At 37.6% G+C, this 20,974-nt stretch overlaps 1 protein-coding gene across 2 annotated transcripts in view; it reads right to left on the reverse strand.

Moving 5' to 3' along the window:
* Positions 1-20,974, reverse strand: part of CDH13 (cadherin 13) — a 500,702-nt gene that overhangs the window by 393,428 nt on the left and 86,300 nt on the right. For both annotated transcript variants that reach the window (XM_054840727.1, XM_054840726.1), the window contains exon 2: positions 13,969-14,080. In XM_054840727.1, coding sequence (XP_054696702.1) covers positions 13,969-14,080 — 112 coding nt within the window. The remainder of the gene's footprint in view (positions 1-13,968; positions 14,081-20,974) is intronic.

A 20,974-nucleotide genomic window follows, 5' to 3' on the forward strand; every position in this document is an offset into this window, starting at 1 on the left:
CTTAGTTTACCATATTTACTTTCAGGCTAGCACTGTTATTGATAATATCCATCACAATTCTTTGTCTTCCCAACAGGCTGGCAGAAATCTCTGACTATGTGCTGACTCACACACCTCAACACCTCCCTGTCAAAGTTAATCTGAAATTTATTTTACTTTCCAAAGGTAAAACAGAACTGCATGAAGTCAGCTACAAATAGCATTCACAGATCAGCGTTCAGCACTTTTAACAATTCCTGTAAGATTTCATGAGTATACCACAAGAATTTTCTACCAAACCCTTGGAAGCTTCACATCAAAATAGTCAATTATATTTTTATCTTTCTTCAGGGGGAAAAAGTTTATATGTATTTTTCCCTTTTTTTTTTTCAGTTCCTGTAATCCTTCTAATTAGATTTTTTTTTAGCACAAAATTGGGAGGGAAGTACACAGAACACTGTATTAACATTCATTACTCAACATCAGACTTTGCAAATTCAGTTTCAATTGTAGAAGAACTGGCAAACACCATTGCTAGTTTCAGCATAGCAGAAAAGGAGCTTTAAGATCAGGTTTATTTCTTAGAAGCAAATGAGATATTGTTATTCAAAAATTCTTCTTTGAAGAGAATTTGTTCATCCTTGTTTCATTCCCTTCTTTCAAGGGAAGATTTCTCTATTATTTTCCCATCTGAAGTCTCCAAAATAAATACAGCTGAAGAAGTACGTGCTGGCTAAATCCACTGATCTCATGAAAATCAACTATTATCACTTCGAGTTAAGGTCTTCAGCTTTGTTCAGAAAACACAAGTGAAATACCAACCATGCACATCTCCCACTGGCATGCAGGACAGCAAGCCCAGGTAACACGGCTCCATAATCTCCTTTGCTTATGATAATACTGCTCTTAATAGAGTAAGCCAGATGGCAAATAAATCAGAGTACGGCTTTCCTATAATCTATTCATAAACAAGGAGCAGATGATGTGCAAAGGAAGAGATGTTCAGGATCCTTCAAGGGCATCCATGTTGCTGTTCTCATTTCATAGCAACATCCATGTTATTAATTTCTCTGCAAAATTTCTATTGTCATTTATCACCAATAATGATCTCTTTAGGGCATTCCAGAGAGGCAATGCAGTCTTGTGTTCTACAGAAATCAATTTACTGACACCTTTGGAACTATGCAAATAATTTATTTTTGGTTCAGCTGCCAAGCAGAAGGTGTTGAGGGAAAGGGTTCCACCAGAACCAAATTCAAGAGAAAAATCATTTTCTTGCCAAAAAGAAAAAAATAAAAAAATTGTTCAGTGCAACAGAAAGCATTCCTCTTGACAAATAAAGGATGGATTTCTAAGAAACGTAGGAAAAATAAGGTCCCAAGAATTACAAAACTATAAGGTGGAAGAGGAGAGCCATGATATTCGTAATGTACCCAGTAGCTCCAGCATTCCACCGGGATCTGGAAGGCTCCGGTTCAGCTGCTCTGCTCGCTCAAAGCTACAGGAGCCTGTACTATCCCCTCCACTTTTTAGAAAACTCTCCTAACCAGCAAGCTGTGTCAGCCCCTTTTGTTGGAGCCATTTCAGTTGTATCTAATTAATCATTGCAGAAAAAAAGAAAAAAGCAATTCACAGGAATGATACTCTAGCATGTGGCTTGAAAAATCCAGAGAATAAGGCACTTTTTCCCCTCTGCTTCCTGCTGAAATGGATGCTTAAATGTTTCGACATACTTTGAAATAATTATATCCAAATATTCTCCTACACACATCACAAGCGGGTTCCAGTTCCAGCTCCCTGAGTACTTATTAAAATACTTATAAAAATCCTTATTTTAAAATCACTAATGCTTGTCATGGTTTTAATCGTATTTAAAAAAAAAAAAAACCAAAAACAAAACATTAAAAGAGCATAAGCACTCAGGTGAGCAAGGACCAAAACAACAACCTTCACTCATGTGGAAATGGGCAAACTACCAGGCTATGGAGTCGCTCCTTTAATCCATGCATAATTAATTCATTTAAAGTATAACAGTTTCAACAGAAGGAAGAGGCAACAGAAGGGTAAAGCAGGGGCATATCTGCACAGCAAAAAGATTTCACTCTCCTGGGTATATGGCACATGTAGATCTAAGTAAAAGCTCTGCTCCTCAGGAAAGCCTAGATGAGAAAACACTGTGTGGCACATAAGATCCCAGGGACTGTCACAAAGATTTTCAAAGGCTGTGAGAGAGATGAGAGGACAGGAAGAAGAGCAAGAGTACGCTGTATTTGCCTGAATCTTGCTTTGAGGGCTCTATTCAGTGTTTGTTGGTGTTTTGGTGGATTTTGTTTATTTGGGGTTATTTTATTTCTTTTTATGGGTTTTTTTGGTTGTTTTTTGGTGTGTTGGGTTTTTTTTTTTAAACAACCCAAAAAGGCAGGAGGTGCCATTCTCACTTCTGCCACTGCCCAGTCAAGTCCCACCTGGAGCAGGCTCAGCGTGTGCCATCACACTCACTGCATCTCACATCCACCTAACTCCAGTAAGCTGCCATGTGCAGACCACACAAAACGTGCAATGCCTGGGTACCTTCCAACGTTCTTTTGGTCAAAGTAGGCTCTTTAATTGATCTTTGTGGGCACTGTTTCGGTTGTTTTGATGGAAGTCAGCACTCAAGATTCCATCTTGAGTGAAACTGGCTCTATCCCATTACTAGACTGGCAATACTGTATTAAACTCGTGCAGATACTTTCACAGAGGACAAACTGAAAGCAGGGGCAGCTACTGGGTTTTCTAAACCCCCAGCTCGAGCAGGAAGACTGTCTGTAGACCTGGCATTAGAGACCAGTATAAATAGTAAAGCTAGAGAGAGAACAGTTTTATGACCTTTACCTGTAACCTACCATTTCCAATCTGGTCACAGTAAGTCTGAACTTTGATCTTACTTAACAAATATTTATATCTTGATTAAACTTTTAAATCTGTCAGTTCTCATGGGGGCAGTGCCAGCTGTTCTAGCAAGGGCTGTTCCCCCCCAACCTCCCTTGGCAGGAGCGCTGCCAGCAGCCTGACTTCCTGAGGCTCTCGCCTACGTACCGCAGGCAACAGGAGTGCAGCACAAGCCTTCTACACCTATTTTCAGTGCTCATCCCTATCCAGGGCTTCATTCTATTTAAGAGGTCATTAAGAGAACACAAAAGAAGACCAGGCTAGATTTGTTTGGTCAGTCACCTAAAATCCAGTAGCACTCGCAGCTACGAAGAATACGAGTTTTGGTTCAGACTTATGCAGGAAACCAAGCTTCAGCAGAAACAGCACTCATCTGTGGAAGTTGAGCTTCTTGCTATATTTACGGTTCTGAGCATAATCACTCCAAATCATCTGTTTCAGCACAGAAAACACATGTGCATTTTCTTTTGCATGGCTGCATAGGTAACAGTCACCTTACAGTTCTGCCATTGCCAAGCCTTTCCCAAAGGACAAACATTTTGCATAAGCAAAAACTTGTGCTGAAGCTGATAGAATTTAGGTCTATGGTACACTGAAGTAAAGTCAAATTCCTCTATAGAGTGTGGAGGGAACTTAACTTAAGGTGCTGCTTAAATACCTTGCCAGATCAGGATCTAAAGCATAGCTATGGTGCCCAAAAGAGTTAAGTCAAATGTGTCCAGCACTCATTCATCGTACAAGTAATTTCATTTCAATTAATTATCAGCGCTAACTGCTGTTAGTATCATACAATTCTGGGAAATGATGCTGACTTATAAAAACAGTAGTAAGTAGTCAATGCCTAATATTTCCAGAAGCATTAAGATTAATAGATTTATTATGTAAGTGTTAAAGCTTCTAGATTTCAGCTTCTTCTAACTTTATTGGAGAAGCTATTAAAGACAGCGTCTCAAAGAATAAAGGTAAAGTGCCAGTAGTAATAATATCATTTTTAATAAAGTTTCTTATTTTGATTTACAGTCAGAAGCTGCTATTCTATTATGCCAAAAAGCTTCTGCCTACCTGCATAAGATCTGACATTTCTCAGAAGAAACACCAAATCTTACAGAACATTTGGAGCATTGCATTTTCTTATTAATTAGAAGAGTCAACTGATCAGCTCCATTAGTAATGATAATTTTAGACTATTTCTTCTGTGTCACAAACCTAACGTTTAAAAAATGAAATGAACTCTTTGGTTGCAAATTACACTGTATAACTCCCACAATACTGCTTTCACTTCTCTAGAAAAATATTATAAAATCACTATTTCCTATTTTCTTCTATGCCACACTTGAGTTGTTTCTCCACAAATACAAGCTACGCTGAATACCGCTTTTGCCTAGAGGAGCCAAGATTAAAAGCAAAGACAGACACCAAAACAGCCCCCCCAAAGCAATAGTAACTAGACAACCACAGATTCTTAGGCAACTGAGTTCATGGCCTGCCTTTCAGCCACAATGAATCCCTGGGAAGCTCCCTGACCACAATACTTAACAGCTGCCTTGCTATCCTCCGTATCATTTCTTTGCATCCAGCACGATGTTTGAACACAAACTCATACAGAGGAATTACAGAAACTCCCTCATGGTTCTGCCAGGCCTGCCTGGCCTTCAGGTCTAAGGAAGTTCTTTGGTCAACAGGCATGGGGCTGAGCATTGCACACCGAAAGAGAGGAGCCGTTCTGCTGCAAATGTTTCATCCCCGCCTTCCTCAAGCACCAAACCAGCAGAGGAAGCCTCTCCGTGAATACAAACAGAGCAATTATTGGAATCATGCTGTTCCCCACAGCAACACAGACATACTACTCCATGTGTGACAGCTCTTCAAGACAACTTTTAGCCTTAAATGAGCCTGTGAACCATTAGGTTGGTGAAAGCTTGAATTGTTCCATTCCCAGAAACTGATAAACATTCTTACTCTTTCTTTCTCTTCCCCAGTTTATCTAGCATATACCATTATGCATCACAGAATTAGTTGCATCTTACTAACAGCAGCTATGCATAATATGTGTTGTGAAACATAACATCAGGAGTACAATTAAAGAATGATAGATTTGGGCAGTTAGTGCTTCACCTATCAAACAGCAAAATAAAGGTGACGTAGGCAATGAAAACAAAAGTGGTTTAGGTCACATAAAAGCAAACTCATAACCTTGGCATTCAAACATCTTCAAATTTGATTTTTATTATGGGACATAAAAACCAATTCATTTAAAGTATCCTTATGTTTACAGCTTCAGTTTCACAAAAAAAGGGGCAAAGTTGATTAAACTGTACTTTGAATGATATTAAAGACAATGGAAGACTTGTAGCACACTCTTAATCACCTTTCCATGATGACAGAACTACAAAGTACTGTGAGCTGCCACACCACGACACAGGGACTATTTTAGACAGAAATAACCCAAATTGTGTTCATATTTATGACCGTTTATAGTGCTTTGTACAGCTGGAGCCAGTACTGTTATCCATTTCATGTTCCAACAGTACTGTAGCATTGGCCTTCCCATGCAACTTGGGCATAGACCGTCCTACTCCCTCCTCTTCAGCCCCACCTCGCTCTTTCGTCACTACGGGCGGGAGAAAGGAGCACTCAGTCCAGGGTGCAAGACACAACAGCTGACTGTCGTGAATAGTTCCCCCTCCAGGGAATACAGCAAGGGAGAGAAGAGTGATAAGAAGAAATTCAGAGGGAGCGAGTAGGCACCTGAAGTTTCCTGAATTGACTCTTCTGGCAAAGAAACAGGCTGTTTATTGTACATCAACATTTTCCATATGGTTTGTTTAGTATCTTTTATTCTAAGCTTCGCAGCAGGACTGGTTTCCCTGAGGCATGATAAAACCATGAAGAGGTTCTTCTGCCAAATATGCAGCACTTTTATATGAGAACCAGAAGATGGACACAGGGAACCAAACACACCAACGTAACTTTGGTGTCCACACTAGCATATTTTTGGGTTTTTTTTCCAAAAGTAAAAATATTATATGCACACTTTATTTTCATAATTCCTTGAATTCTGCCTCCCACTGTATTTATTCTTTACATTTGAAGTTATATTTTTGTATAGGTTGGTATTACTGTTTTATAAAGGTCAAATTATCATGGTCTCCCTACTGTTTTATTGTAGGAGTTGAGAGCTGGCACTGTAATTAAAATTCTAGCTAAATAAAGTCCGCAGGAGTCCACTTGTAACCAGGCAATTTGGTTTTCTAGAAAATCAGAGCACATTTTCTGTTGCCGCTAGTTCACTGCCACACAAAAGAAGGTAAACAAAACCCATGTGCCTAAATGCATTTACAAAAACAATGTTTCTTATCAGTATAGCTAGTAAAGAATAGAAATATATTGTAGATACAGAATATAATATAAATAAAATGAAAATTAAAGATGCACTCATTTTCTATAACCTGCTTTTCAGTATTTTGGCAAAAATTGCAAGACAGGACAATTTGGTTTATACAAAAACCTAAGTCTACCCAAAGTGTTCACACCACTGTTGACAAGGGATAGAAGAGATCTGCAATCTGCCCTTCAGTAAAATAAACCTAAGTTCCCAGATGCACAAGGGCCCTGTGCATGAATTAGATTATCATTTAATTCAGTCTAACCTGCATTTAAGTTCTGGTACTTGCTAGGAAGTGTTTCAAAAGTGTCAAAGATACACCAGCACTGGCTACAGCTGCAGTGTTGAATTTCTTTTTTGATGTCTGCTACCTGTAAGCTGCGACAGTATTGCCTCCATTTTGCTGCTTTCTTTAAGGCCCCTCAGTTCTGCTTCAGTTCTCTCCACAGCTGAGACAGAAAAGGTTGCACTGATTTTCTTTTCTCCCCTCCCTGCCTTTTTTTTTTTTTAGAGAAAGCAAACAAATCAAAGCTAGTATTGGAAGCAGAGGTCCTGTCTAAAAAGCAACATCCCAGATCACCATTAGCATCGTCTTTTAGGCCTTCCCAGGGCTCCCAATTTTATTTTCACCTTGTTTAAAAAGAATTCCTCGGTAAAGGAATTTCAGATTTTTGTTAAAGATAATCCCTTTCAGGTAGGCTTTCATTAGCCAATTTCTTTTTTCAGCAAATCCTGCCACTCACCAGGGTTGATTTTTTTCAGGGATTAAAAAAACACAACACAAACATTTTAGTTAATATTCACATCACAGGACATGACATGCACTTACTCCATACTTTCTTCAGCTTCACTTGTCTGCCCAAGAAAAAGCAGTAAGTACAAGGCATACCAATATGCACAAAGTCATTCTAAAGCAACCAGGGTTTTCAGAATCAATCCATAAAAAGTTACTTTTTCTTTCCCTTCTCTAGAGGAAAGGGTTAGGGTGGATAAGCTGAACAGAGATATAAGACAAAGTCAGGAACACTAGCCTCTAGCTAGAAAAAAAGCATTCAATCTAATAAATTTCTGAAAGACTTCATGAGTTTACTGCCAGTGTTACTTATTCTCAAAGCAAGACTGAGAGATCACATGCCACAAGAAAGCTGTGTAAAAAGGAGATGTGTCCATTAAATCAGACAATAGCTGATGCATACAGACACATCGTTGTGTCCAGGAAAGAATGCTTTAAATAAGCAAAGGGAAAGAAAAACTGAGTTGAAGCATAAGCATAATTATATTACAAAAGTTATAATTTGATTTGGATTAGCAGAGAGAAATCCTAAAAGCTAAGAATTAATTATGAACTACATCTACAATTATTTTCAAGAATACTTGCATGCTTTAAGATATCATTAACTTAAATGAGAGTCTATGTTTAAAGGAAGATTTAACCTCACATACTCCCATTAATTCTTGCTAAATGTCCACCCTGTGCTTTGAAATGTAATGGAAAAGGTTGGCTAGCCATGATTCTTTTGAATGGTGCTTTCCTAAGATCCTCAAATTAAACGTTCTGTCAGAAACGCATCTCTGAAAATACAAAGCTACGTACTACAGAAATGCATTAACATCTCAGCAGGTAGTAATTTGTGTTGCATCTGTTTGTCAGATAGGAACAGCTTCCTCCTGGCAAAGCTGGGCTGATGTGGTAGCCACTTCAGCATGACCCCAGCTCTAAACTATAACCAGAAGTCATATGCCCCTTCCCCTCATTTCCTCAGGAAGATGACCCTGTCAAATTTTGTCAGCCATAAGCAATTATTGACAGACTATTTGCTTGCTGAGTTTGTCCAAAGCTGAGCAACCTACATTTTCCTAAAAGACAGAGTTTGGCCTTTCAAGATGTTTGTACACCTGCGGAGAACGAGTCTGCTTCTTGGCCTGCATTGTTAATCAATTAGGGAGTAATATCTTAGTTAATCTGATTTCTTGTTTGGAATTGCCAACTGGAAACTAACAGAGAAGTCTTCCATTGAATCACCTGGGGACATCATTAACAGAAGGTTTGCACTGCACTGAGCGACAGCCCCATCCTGCTAATACTGAGCAGCTGGTCATTGATTTAGACTATTAGAAGAACAGTTGGCATGCTTCAGCCAACCAAAGGCTACATGAATTTGCAAAAACAGTCTCCAGAAACAAATCAAATCTCAAACCAAGTAATCTGCTACTTTTACCTTCCTAAATCCAGACCAACCCATTAACAGAGCCTTCTCTGTCATTATAAAGATCTGCACCCACCTTTTTTTTTTTAAACCAGGGTTGCACAGCTCTTCAACAAAACAGACAAGATACTTTGAGTTTAAATCTTCATTTCCTCCACCTTGGAATAATAATGTCAAGAGGAGGTTTCACCAACACATATGGCTTTCCTTCCATTACTCTACAAGAGCCGACTACATCCCTGACAGGCTTTGACTTAGTCCTGAAGATGTTTTTCAGAGACCAAATAATTCTTTCACATTAGAGTGAACAATGTCCTACCTTTGCAAAAGGTAGCTTAATTAAATGTATATGCATAAAAATCAAACAGTCTATTTTAAACTCATTTCCCCTTAGGTCCTGTTAATAAGCTGACATGCACTGTTTGGAAGACAAGTGTCTGACCACCTGGTACTCAAGAACTATTTTTTCCTATTTTGCTTTGCTTTAATCATGTGCAAAAGCAGTTTAACAGATGATATGATACTCTGTTATCTTGCAACATCAATATGCATACATCTATTCAGAGATATCCGAGGTATTCTATGTCGCTTAGTCACAGTACATATTTGCAATACACACACAGAAAGCTTTCTCCCTCTCTACAAGAGTTTGGCATCAAACTTCAATTAAAAAGGAATGCCTCAGGTATTTAAGTGCAAAAGGATCTTCCCTTTGAAGATCCTCCTCACTCTGCCTCCCTGAACATGTTGTAAAGTTCCCAGTCTCCCACTTTAAAAATTACTTCCACAATTTTGCAACCATTTTGCATACCGCCAGATATTTTCTGGAATTTTCATAACATGAGTTTGGCTTCATACAGCCATTTAAATGGGAATAGTGTGATTAAGAGATATCCCAAATGTTTAGCTTCAAATCCTGACCAATATTTCTGCCCACACGGTGTAACAGAGTCACAGATGCCTGCTCTTAATCATGCATCCAAGTGTCAGAACTGAAGCTCTAGTATTCAAGTCGTATACATGGGTATGTGCACGTTAACGTATATTTTAGAGTATAAAAAGCATTCTGCTCTCTAGGTAAAAAAAGTTGACAGACATTTCTGTAGAACCTGCTACCACATGCCCAACACAGGAGCCAACTCATTTTTCAATGTTTTCTAACAAGTACATTTCTTAACATAGTAATTTATGTGAAATGAAAGTAATTTTAAGATGTTTATAGAATTGCATTAGAGACTTCTTTATTTTGAAAAGCCACAACTATGTTTCAACAAGAATGCACTACAGATATGTACACCTGAACAGGTGAAAAATCCATGATTATCTAGCTATTACCCCAAAGTCTAGACAGTTTTCCATGCAAGAAATTACTAAGCCAAAAAAATCTTACCTCACAAACATGTTTTTGCAAACTACAACTTCCACCTATAGTTCCAGTTACCTAAAACCTGCAATATTCAGCATGAAGAGTTAACACTGACATATAAACCTCATGTTAAAGCTCCACAGAGGGTTTGGTATGTTCTAGTATGTTGAATTAGACTGCCACATTGGCTTTATACAAGCTGCAGAAAGCAAAGCAAGGGGAGATGAATCAAGTGTGTGTTATCACACACACCGTATGGATCAGAATAAACAAGAGTAATAGCAGTACTATTGATAGCATGAAACAGTCACGGAAAGAGGTCACCTGTACAGTCAAATGGCATGGTAATCAGTGGGAAGATGTGATAAATCACAAATCTCTTATGGCAGCAATTGAGAATCAGTAGGAAATGCTTTGATGTGAACGTGATGAGTGCTGTGATCCATGTACACATGATATTGTCATAGTAGGAATAGTCTTCTCTGATCTTTCCACAGGCATTATTCAATTTGAACAAAGGAAATCTTGTTGGAGGCTACCGCTTTGCTAGACAACAGAAGAACTGCCTTTAAGCATTAATGATAAGCAGTCTAATATATTTCCCATCATATGATTAAACAAAGATTTTCAATATGGTTGAAAAGTCTTTGTTAAAATCCACAGAATAACAAAAAGTACCCAAATGCAGACAGACAAAGCCCTGATCTTGAAGCAGCCCAAGTTCTGAAACATGCAATCTATCACGTAAGAGACAGAAGAGGTCAGCCATTAATTAACATCCAAATTAAAGCTTTTCAAGTAAGGGTCAAAATTTCCTTTGTTTTGACATTTAAATCACTGGCAACGTATTCCCCAGTTTAGTATGCACAACACATCACCTAACGCCTTTATGTTAATTGCCTCAATTTTTCAAGTGCGTTATTTGATTCATTGTCAATTAAAAATACCCCCAAAAGCCAAGAGTCATGTATGTTAAGTATAAACATGATTAATGGAACACAATTACATTTCCACGTTTGATGAGTCTGATTAGGAACTTTCTATCAGCTTGGCATGATGGAGCATTGTCACTACCAGTGACCTGTCAGCCTTACCAAAGGCAAGCTTGCTGATGGGGAAGTATTTCACAGCCACAAATCTTTTAAAAAGGTGTAAAACCTGTAATTAAATGCTGTCAATTATCACCTTATCAAGAATGTAGCAATCTTTATGATCTTCTCTATTTGATTGCAGAAGATGGTCCTAGGTCTAAACTAAAAAAGGTATAAGGAAGAAAAATCCAGTAATGCCATTTCTTGTTAAAGCAGTAGTTATGTGGACAGACCATCTAGTATTTCCAGAAAGTGGCACTATGAATCCTCTCCCACTACATCAAGGGAACATCTGGTTTAGGAAAACTGCACTCAGGGGAAAGAACTGGGCACACCACAAGCAGGAGAGCAATGCCTGATTTTGTTTGTGGTCATAGAAAACACAAGTTATTATGAGATAAAAGGGGTCTGAAGAGAAAAATGTAAAAATTTGGAAAAATAGATGACACAGGAAAATAAAATGGTTCAATTCCAGAAGTTCCTGTTAAGTGAGATGCAATGGTAAATAAAAATAATAAAAAAAGCAGTTCAGTCTGAGCACAATGAGAAAAAACCAAAGAAATAACAACTGAATTTCAGTGAAACTAATGTGAAGTAGGGCATGCATACAAACTGGACTGATGTAATTGTTATGGCCAACTTATAAGCAGGCTTTGATAAGAATTGGTACAAGTCAGAATAAGAAATAAGATAAAATTCTGTACCCTCAGTTTGGGCTTCTCTTCCCTCTTGCCATCAGTAAACGTAAAATATAATTAACATTGCCATATTTAGAAGTAATAAATACATAAGAATGAGCCATAACCTATATTTAATTACAAGAGAGATACTAGCAATGAAACGTACAGTAGGTCCTTGTTTAAATTGAAAAATAAAAAAAAGAAAAAGACTGTTTTATTGCACTTCAGAAAAGAATTAAGGAGCTCCTCGGCTTATCGAGGACTACAAAAGCAATCACTGCTATAGACCTGCTTTGCATATTCCCTCTATTAATTTACATAGCCCTGGTAAGCCTCACATTGCAATGCAACTGCTAAATTACACCGCTCTTGGGTAATGGGTATAAAAAGATGCAAGAGCATGCAAAGTGTATTCAAACAGACAATTAAAAATATCAATTCTGTTGACAGCTAAAATGAAGAAACTGCGCAGAGGTTTAATGCTGCTGCGTGAAGGACATACTGTTTACGAATGATTGAATTAACTCAAATCATGCATCGACAGTCTGCCTTTGTCGAACATTACATATTAGGCCAATTTAGTGTCTGCTTATTAAAATAATTTAATTCCAAGGATTGTTTCCAGGCATTTCTAAATCTTCTCCTGCTCTTCACTCCTCCTTGCATTAATGATGGCATCTTAATTATTGTGCTAGTTGCACCCCAGTGCAATTTGCTGGGTCACCACAGAGCAGCCCAGTCAACTTTGGCTTAACCAACTCGTCTTTAAGGCACTTGGGAGGACAAGCACAAATCAGCAGGAGATCTGGCCAGATCTCCTGCTACAGCCTCAAAGTTCAGAAGCAGCCAAAGAATACAACAAAGGTTGTTTTTATTCAGCTTAAGTCTAACTTGATAATTTTGCTTTTCTTTACATAGGTCTTCAAATTTGCATGCTTACTAAATCTATTATACTTCCTATATTCTATTAATTTCTACTTTTAGCCATGTAGGAATGAAATGTTTATCAACTGTTTAAAATAAGAACGTAAAAGAAAACAGAATTGCCTAGAGAAATTAGAAGTTTGAACTCTCTCTTCTAAACTGAATAATAATCTCACATCTCTGAATAGCATTACTACTTCTGATCTAAGTTTCCTCTGAAAACGTAACTCAGACTCACTCACTCAAAATGCTTAGACTAAAAATATTGTCTTAAAGGTTTATTTTTGCACCTCTTAAAGGCTGAATGACTTAAACTTAGAGTCACATCAATAGACTCTGGAAACTAATTTTGACATTTCATTTTGAAAAGTTAGTATTATTTTAACATAAATGTGCACAGTACACCTTCATACAAACATCCATAACAGTGAAAATATATCAGTATGTGGTAATAATATCTGGAGGAAACTGAGATAAGAAACGTGCATTTAATGAGTAATAGTGCTTTGCATTTCTTGGTCTCACCAAACTATCACTATGTATCCCGTTCTACGATCTAGATATTGTATGTAGATGCCAAGCACTATTGTCTCATGCTGCATACCTCGAAGTATTCCTGGTTTAACACCAAGCAACCAAGCATGACAAAGAAACTATTATTAATATGTAGCACATGTAAAAAAGCTGGCGTGTTTGGAAGTTATGAAAATGGCAGCACTTAGTATCTTTTTTTAAGTCTTCAACATCATTGACCATTGGATAAGGTACTACCTTAGTCTGACAGTCTTGAAGTCTGAAAGCCACAGAACTGAATGAACAAGTTGAAACATTTGCTCACTAAAGTACTTGAATGAACTAACAGCAGGACTGAAAGACAGTTGAATCTCCTTCAGTTTAACGCTTTGAGTATACAGTGCCAGACTGGATTTTACAATGTGACACCTGATCATTGGAAGTATTATTGAACATCCCAATTCTATGACACACATAATAACAGTTTGCCATCAAATTTGAATTAAACTTCCAAGATATAAGCTTCTAAATCTTAGTTGCAGAGATGAATTAATAGTGAAACATTGATAGGCAAGCCCTGATTTCTGAGATTATAGGAAAGGCTATAAAAAAAATTCAGAGTAAATTTATTTTTTAAAAAGAGTGGATGATTCTAAGTTTCACAATATTCATATTGTCCTAAATGCTTATATATAGTATTTTGCCACCTCTAATACATGGAACAGAGTTGAGTCTGTAGAGATATAGGATTAATGCAGGGGAACCCAGACAGACTCATGGCAATATTGAAAATCCTATGTACAAAAAAAGCTTTCTGATAAATGACAGGAGTGGTATGAATACATAAGCACCTCTGATTTCTGCACAATAGTAACATATGACAATAACATACGGTTCAGAACTGGCTGGTCCTCTGTGAATTCAAATGGCCGTTCAATATAAAAAACCTTTTGCTGGAATCCAGGGACACATTCTAAATCTTCTGCACATGCAAGCAGCAGAACCTGAGGAGAAAAAATAAAAAAGGAAAGGACTTTTAACATCCACTCATTCATCCATCATGTTGTCTTCTGGGAATGACACTGGATTTAGGCTCAGTGCTCATAAAACAAAACATTGGGGTCCATGTTCATAAACCAAAATATCCATCACATCACACTTCCCTTTCAAATCTTGCTAAAGATTTTTTGTGTGTGTGGTGTGTAAGGTGTTTCCTTTTCTATATGTGAACTAGTATGGAAATTACAAAACAGTAGCTTTCAAGGTTAAATTCAGTCCAGATTATCAATAAAGGGTGTTATTGGTCTTTGTGAAAAAATAAGATGTAACGTTGCTCCTAAAGTCACATGTGAATACAGCTAGGCTTAAATATATGCTTAAATTAAGCACTTTAAAATTTATTTAAACAATTTATAAATTAGGATCTGCAAACCTAGTTTCAGAAAGTCGATCACCAAGTTACCAAAGGAAATTTTTATTTAAAGGTAAAGTTTCAGGACAGAAGTTTCCTTTATAAAAAGAACTTTTTTGCTAATAAATGTAAACTGTTGCCTTCCCCTCCCCTTTCTGAGCCACAGTTTGTCCATTTTCTGTGTAATCAAAAGCTTGTTTACACCAAGGGAAGACTGAAAATGGAATGTGTGCACCAATGGAGGTGGATCTGAAGGTTAAAGTTGAATACAGTTTGTGTCACTTAGTACGTGGTCAAAGGTCCCTGTCACCACAGGAACACCTTAGCAAAGGAAGAAGTTTAAAAGCAAAATAAAATTGTTTGAAAATAGGTACAATGCTAATCTCAGTCTATGAATGTTTGTGGTTCTATCCCTGAATAGAGGCAACAACCTGAAAGGCTATTTTTCTTGGCAGCTTTTAAATGAGAGCATGGGGATAAGAACATCCGAGAAAAAGGCAGCAAGAAAAAAATTACTAAAAAGTTTAAAAGGTTAAAGAGAGAGGCAGAAGGAGGCAAGTTCAAAAGTAGGAAAAGCCAAATCTGTATTTTTCAACCTGTATATATGTAACTGCATTTTCAAAATTATTTTCTGCTTCAGAACCTCCAAAGGTGTTTTTCAAAACATGACTTTCAGCTCATGCATGGAGTACTCTGATCTCAAAGTTGTTATGGCCAATTGCTGCTCGTTGGGCAGACGAAGAAAAATCAAGGGGAGAGGGCACACGTAGTGACCAAGAAGAAAATGGTCAAGCAAACACAGCGGTTCTGAACAACATTCACTCTAAATTTCAAGCAGCCATGCACAAATGGGTCTATTTGCTCAAGACATCCTCAACGTGCAATTACAATTTTGCAAATAAAGCTCTTCAGCTATAAAGCAAGGGTAATTTCTCCCCCTATAGGCAAATGCTAAAGGCCCCTTTCTCTTTCGCCAGCTCGGGTGACAAACCACACTCTCACTCTCTCAACCCAGTAGCAGCATCTCACATGTTTCTCAGTTCTAACTCTACCACATTATCATCCAGGTACACTGATCCTAGAGACATGTCCTGCAAAATTTTAACATTGCATGTTTCCTTCTTAACCATCACTCACAGTCCATCCACTAAATCAGAGCAATACATTATCCGCTCTTTCCCTTCACACACCTCACACTCACTGTAAGTTTTACATGATCCCATATATAAAACCCAAAGGCAACAATACCCCACCTGGTTGGCATTAGTTCTTACTGAAACCAACTGCTGGATCATTTGTTTCATGTCACTGACATTTGCTATAAAAGCTTGGCTAGAAGTGCTAGCAGACTGTGAGAAACAGCCAGGATATTTCATGACAATTAAGCTGGTGGTAATCAAATGCAGCAGATGGACACCTTCGCCTTCCATCCTGACCTGCTCTATGTTTGTCCCTTTGAAGGATTCACCAAGAAAGAGGAAAACTTGAAGTAATACACCAAGCGAGGTGCAATACATTTGACTACTATTCACTTCTGTCTGTCCACATAACTGCTGCCTTTCTTACCAAGGCTTAAAGACACAGTGCCTAATCCCTCAATCAATTGTTGGCATCAATTGTTGGTATCTTGATTTTATTGGAGATTCTGGACTCTATAGGGGTTGAGAATTGGAGGTGTCACCCTTCAATCTTCCAGCATAAGACATCTGCAAATATGAACTGACATACTCAGAGCCTGCCCTCAAAACTGTGCATAAACCTTGATTACTGATTATAAAAAAAAAGCCTGATATGCATTTAAATGGTCACATGCACAGATAGACATGCATTTTCTGCACATATTTTCTGTGGGCACAGGTGCATTTTTAAAGTACCTTTCTGACTCATGGTGTTACTGAATGAATATGCATAAAAACGCAATCACAGCAGAAGGAAAATTCTTCCGATCAAGATACAAGCAACAACTGAAGTAAAGTTATATAACAAGTCCACACGAGAAAAATAACCCAAGCAATATATGTTGAAACTTAACTACAAACAACTCTTCCTCTAAAGTATTAACACAGCAAGTAAGACGCAAATCATGTTCTGATCTCCTAGCTACTGGCATCTTAAAGTTGAAACTCTTGACTTATGGAGCTATAAATAAAAAGCCTGCTTTGGACATCATCTATGTCAGTACTTAGAGAGGGAAATATGTCTACTTTATCAGATTTGTGATGGTGTAAGTTGACTTTGAAATCTGGGCAATCTAAATAGGTCATAAGTTAACTTCTGTAAGCCTGGTACAGAAGCCTCACATAATACGGATGTAGCAAATAGAAAATGACCTTTACTCCCTTTGAAATAATTACAAGACTCAGGCTCGGCCTTGCTGTGAAATGGAACATTTTATTCTACTTGTGCAATTCCAGGCATTTTCTTCTTCTCCACATGTCAGACAAGATGTTAGATTTGTCACCCCACCAAGAGTTTTTAATTAATTATCTTTTAAAAGCACAATTATTCTTTTAATTTATTTTTCTCACGAAGAAACTTCTTCTGTTGAACTAAATGCCTACCTCATTAAAATAATTTCTGTTGAGGTTCTTCACTTTGGGGAAAAACAGTCCTTAAAAATACCTTGAAAAAATAAGCCAAGCAGATTTGTCTTGAAGGCAAAGAGAATATTCTTCAAAGCAGAATACATTCTGAATTTAAGCACCATGTAGATTTCATATTTTTGGATATAACAAAAGGGTTTATGGGCTGATAGCCGTCTAAAGACCTCAGCTAAATACACTGAAGATAAATATTTAAATATCATACATGTAGAATTCAGAATATATAAATATTGTTCACACATCTAGTCAAGTATGTACTGGGCAATTAGTACAAAAGGATCCTTCACTCATCACTAAGAACAAAGCTGCATTCTTGGAAAGAATATGACAATTATGCAGCAAACATCATTTGTTCATGAAAATCCAAAGGGGTAGAAGTCTGAAAAGCAAACCAGGGAGTCGTGACTACTCAGACCTACAGATCCTATATTCGCTGTCAAGCAGAATCAAAGTTTTTCATAACCTACTGCTTTTCAGAAATGTACAGAGTGAAGACTCATTTTTAATATCCTAACAATTTGTCTTTCCAAATTTATTACCAGTCACTGTAAGTAAATGTCACTAGTTCAAATAGCTCCTGTGCAAGTTTGGTCACTGGGCTAGAACTATACTTCTGATCAAGCCTATGAAACACCTTTTTTTTTTTTTAGTTAATAATACAGCACACACATGCTGATGACCTTGACTGACCTCAACATTTGCACTGAAAGCTGCTCACATAGAACATGGATCGGAAAGCAAAAGAGGATGGCAATTTTATACCATGCTGCAGAGGAAATTAATAAAGTCCTTTATGTTAAAGTACCTTTGGGTATTACCACATCTCAAAAACTAGGTGGCTTCTACCTCCTCTGTTGGAGACTGAAAAATCAGTCTCTGAAGTGACCTTCCACAGAATTTCAAAATCTTTACATCCTTTTTGACTCGCCCAGTTTCAGCATATGAAGCAATTCCATTCAGGTTTGATTGACCAGCTCCTCACTCTGGAAATTAATTTTCTCACCTTTTACTGTAACCACTCATATCTTCATTAGCCCTACCTGTACGAGATCAACTTTCTACCACAAAAATACGAGCTTCAGAGGATTAATTGCATTTTGCACACATTCTTATGATGTGAAATTCGTCCTTGTGCAAGGCTTTATTTAAGCAGAAATGTAAATGCAAACACCTGTGAAAACCATCTGCCCAGACATGAATTTTACAGCAAATCAATGCAAACAAGTCCCATTTCATAGGGCAGGATCCTGTAGGACCACAGTCTGCCTTTGACTTCAAGAGAGTAATTTGAAATGCAAACAAACCAACATAAAACCCCACAAAAGAAGAGCTAAAATAGAGATCACACTCATTTTTCATAATAGTAAATCTCAAAAGTTCAAAATTTGAGCCACTTGCTAAGAAATGAGAGGTTTGGTTGGGTTTTTTTTGTTTGGAGTTTTAGGTTGGGTTTCTTTGGAAGTATGGTTTTGGGATTTCTTTTTTTATTCAACTCATTGCCTTGGAAGCGAGTACTGAAAATTTATGCTTCTGAGCTTTTCTCTGGAAGCATGAGAACTAGAAATTTGCTTTTTGCATATGAAAACTTCAGATTTTCATATAAAATACGGTGATCCTAAGAGCTGAGAACTGAGAGGAAAAAAGTAATCAGAATAATGAGAACTGCCAACACTGAATTAAATTGCACATGACAAAAATATTTTTATCATGCAGATCCAGATCTTTGAATCTTAAAACCTTTTCTATCTTCAGGTGCTGCAACACTAGACCCACAAAAATGGATGGGGAGGAAGCCATCAGAGAAGATAAGTAATAAGCAGCACACAGTCACAATGATTTGCAGAGAGATGATGAAATCCTGCCCTCACTGAAGTCAGTAGGAACTATTTATTGATTTTCATTTTTTTACTCAAGATATTTAAATGAGGGAGTTATTTAAATGAAATTAACAGAGGGATACTTAAACAGAACAGAGAACACACTGCTTTAAGTAAGGTTCTGATTCTGCATTATGCAGACTCCAATTAGAGCGTCAGCAGGTCCTGAGGCAATTGTTTCATCAAATCACATAAGGACTGGACATGAAGTTCTCCTCGTCTTCTGTATTTTTTTTAACATCAGTTGGAACAGGGGAAAAAAAAAAATCAAAAGCCTGAATAACTTATCCTCTGACTGACATAATTAACAAAGGTATTTTAACATTGCATAAAGGTATGTTGAATTGTTTACCTATGAAAGTGACTAAATTAAATAAAACACACAGTTCTTTTCCATTAATTTGATTTCTAGAGCACTGCTACTTGGGCAATTTTTTATTCAATATTTTCATTTTGAAGGGAAAGTTTTCACTGTTTTAGGCTTTAACCTCTCTTCATTTTATCAGGAAAGAGGTTCAGAAAAAGAGTATTCACAATCTCTACAGCTCTACCACTAAATCTGATAGTGAATTCAAGTCATTTTTGTAAGAAATGCTATTAAGATTTGGCACTAAGATTCTTCAAGGATGATAAATATCCTTTTAAAGGGCCTACATATCCATTTACTGCATAGCTTTGTCCTAAAAGTGAAAGTCACACTTGGAGTAGTGAAGGGTGGGCTATGAAAATGCAAATTAGAATTACTTTATTGGCTCAAATGAATTCACTTCTCCTGTCACTAAGCGGTGTGACTGCAGTAGGCATCCATTAACTGGAAACAAAATCTGACAAACTCTTTTGTGAGGCTATCTAGCAGAGGAGCTTTCTTTTTATGAGCACTTTCCTTGTGAATGTATGTTTATTATAAGAATTTTATCACATATTCACTAAAATTTTCCATGGCACTGGAAATCTTGTCAAGTTATTGAAGAAGCAATTTGCCAACACTAGCGTCTGAACAGACAAGACACTTCTCAAAAATCAAAATCTCTGGAAGAAGCACTATCAGTTTGTTAAGGTATGACCCCAGGGTGCATTCAGAGCACAAAGTGACTCTGGAGCCCACGCTCCTTAGGGTGAAGAAGAAGAATAGAAGTGTATTAGAAAGTATAGGAGCACTTCAATGGCATCCCCATTTGAAGCCAGAGTTGTGACAACTCCTCTCTCCCCAGGCATTGACCTGCCTGGAAGCCAACCACTTTCTGCTCTTCTTCCAGACATATCTGCTCCCTGAATCAAGTCATCAGGTAGCTCTGTGAAAGCCAGTGCCCACAGAATAGCATAGCTAGAAAAACACGGTTGGGTGCAAGACCATCACAGTCTACACTTAATCTGGTTAAGCTGCCATGGAACTGCACCCTAAAATTAAGTTTTTTGATAAACTTGTAGTAACACATCTTCCATGCATCAGAACTTGAGCTAGAGTTCCTTGACTTGGGAACCCAGAAAAGCCTTCTGTAGGCCTGGAACGAACCACCTCTGGAATCACAAGCAGGCACAACATACAGTCTTCTGGCCAGATCACTTGATCCCGTTCACAAGTAATTCTTCCCGCATTGTGCGATTCTGGACACTTATTCTGATGGTCCTTTCGTAGCTTCCAGAATAAATTTGTTCATGGTCAATTTACAGCCGTTTATTCTCGTACAAGTCTTGTCTCATAACTTAATTAACCTTTCTCCTCTCTAACTCTTCAATTTGTTAGGCTAGACAAACCCAGCTCTTTCAATCTCCTCCCAAAAGGATACATTCCTTTGATCACCTCAGTAACCTTTCATTGTGCCTGCTTAAGTTTGCACATGTGCAAAGTACACAAGGAATTCCAGATGAGTGTTCTCCAGGGTCTGGTAACTAATAATAATATTTCCTTAAGCCCAAAGCATAGTGCCTAATGCTTTCTAAAATTCCACTTTTCCTTTTTAAGGTTTTGTCATACCGATGGATCACAATCATTCTAAAAATTAACAC

This window comes from Grus americana, chromosome 13 (genome assembly GCF_028858705.1).
Source record: "Grus americana isolate bGruAme1 chromosome 13, bGruAme1.mat, whole genome shotgun sequence".
In the NCBI taxonomy this organism is placed as follows: Eukaryota; Metazoa; Chordata; class Aves; order Gruiformes; family Gruidae; genus Grus; species Grus americana.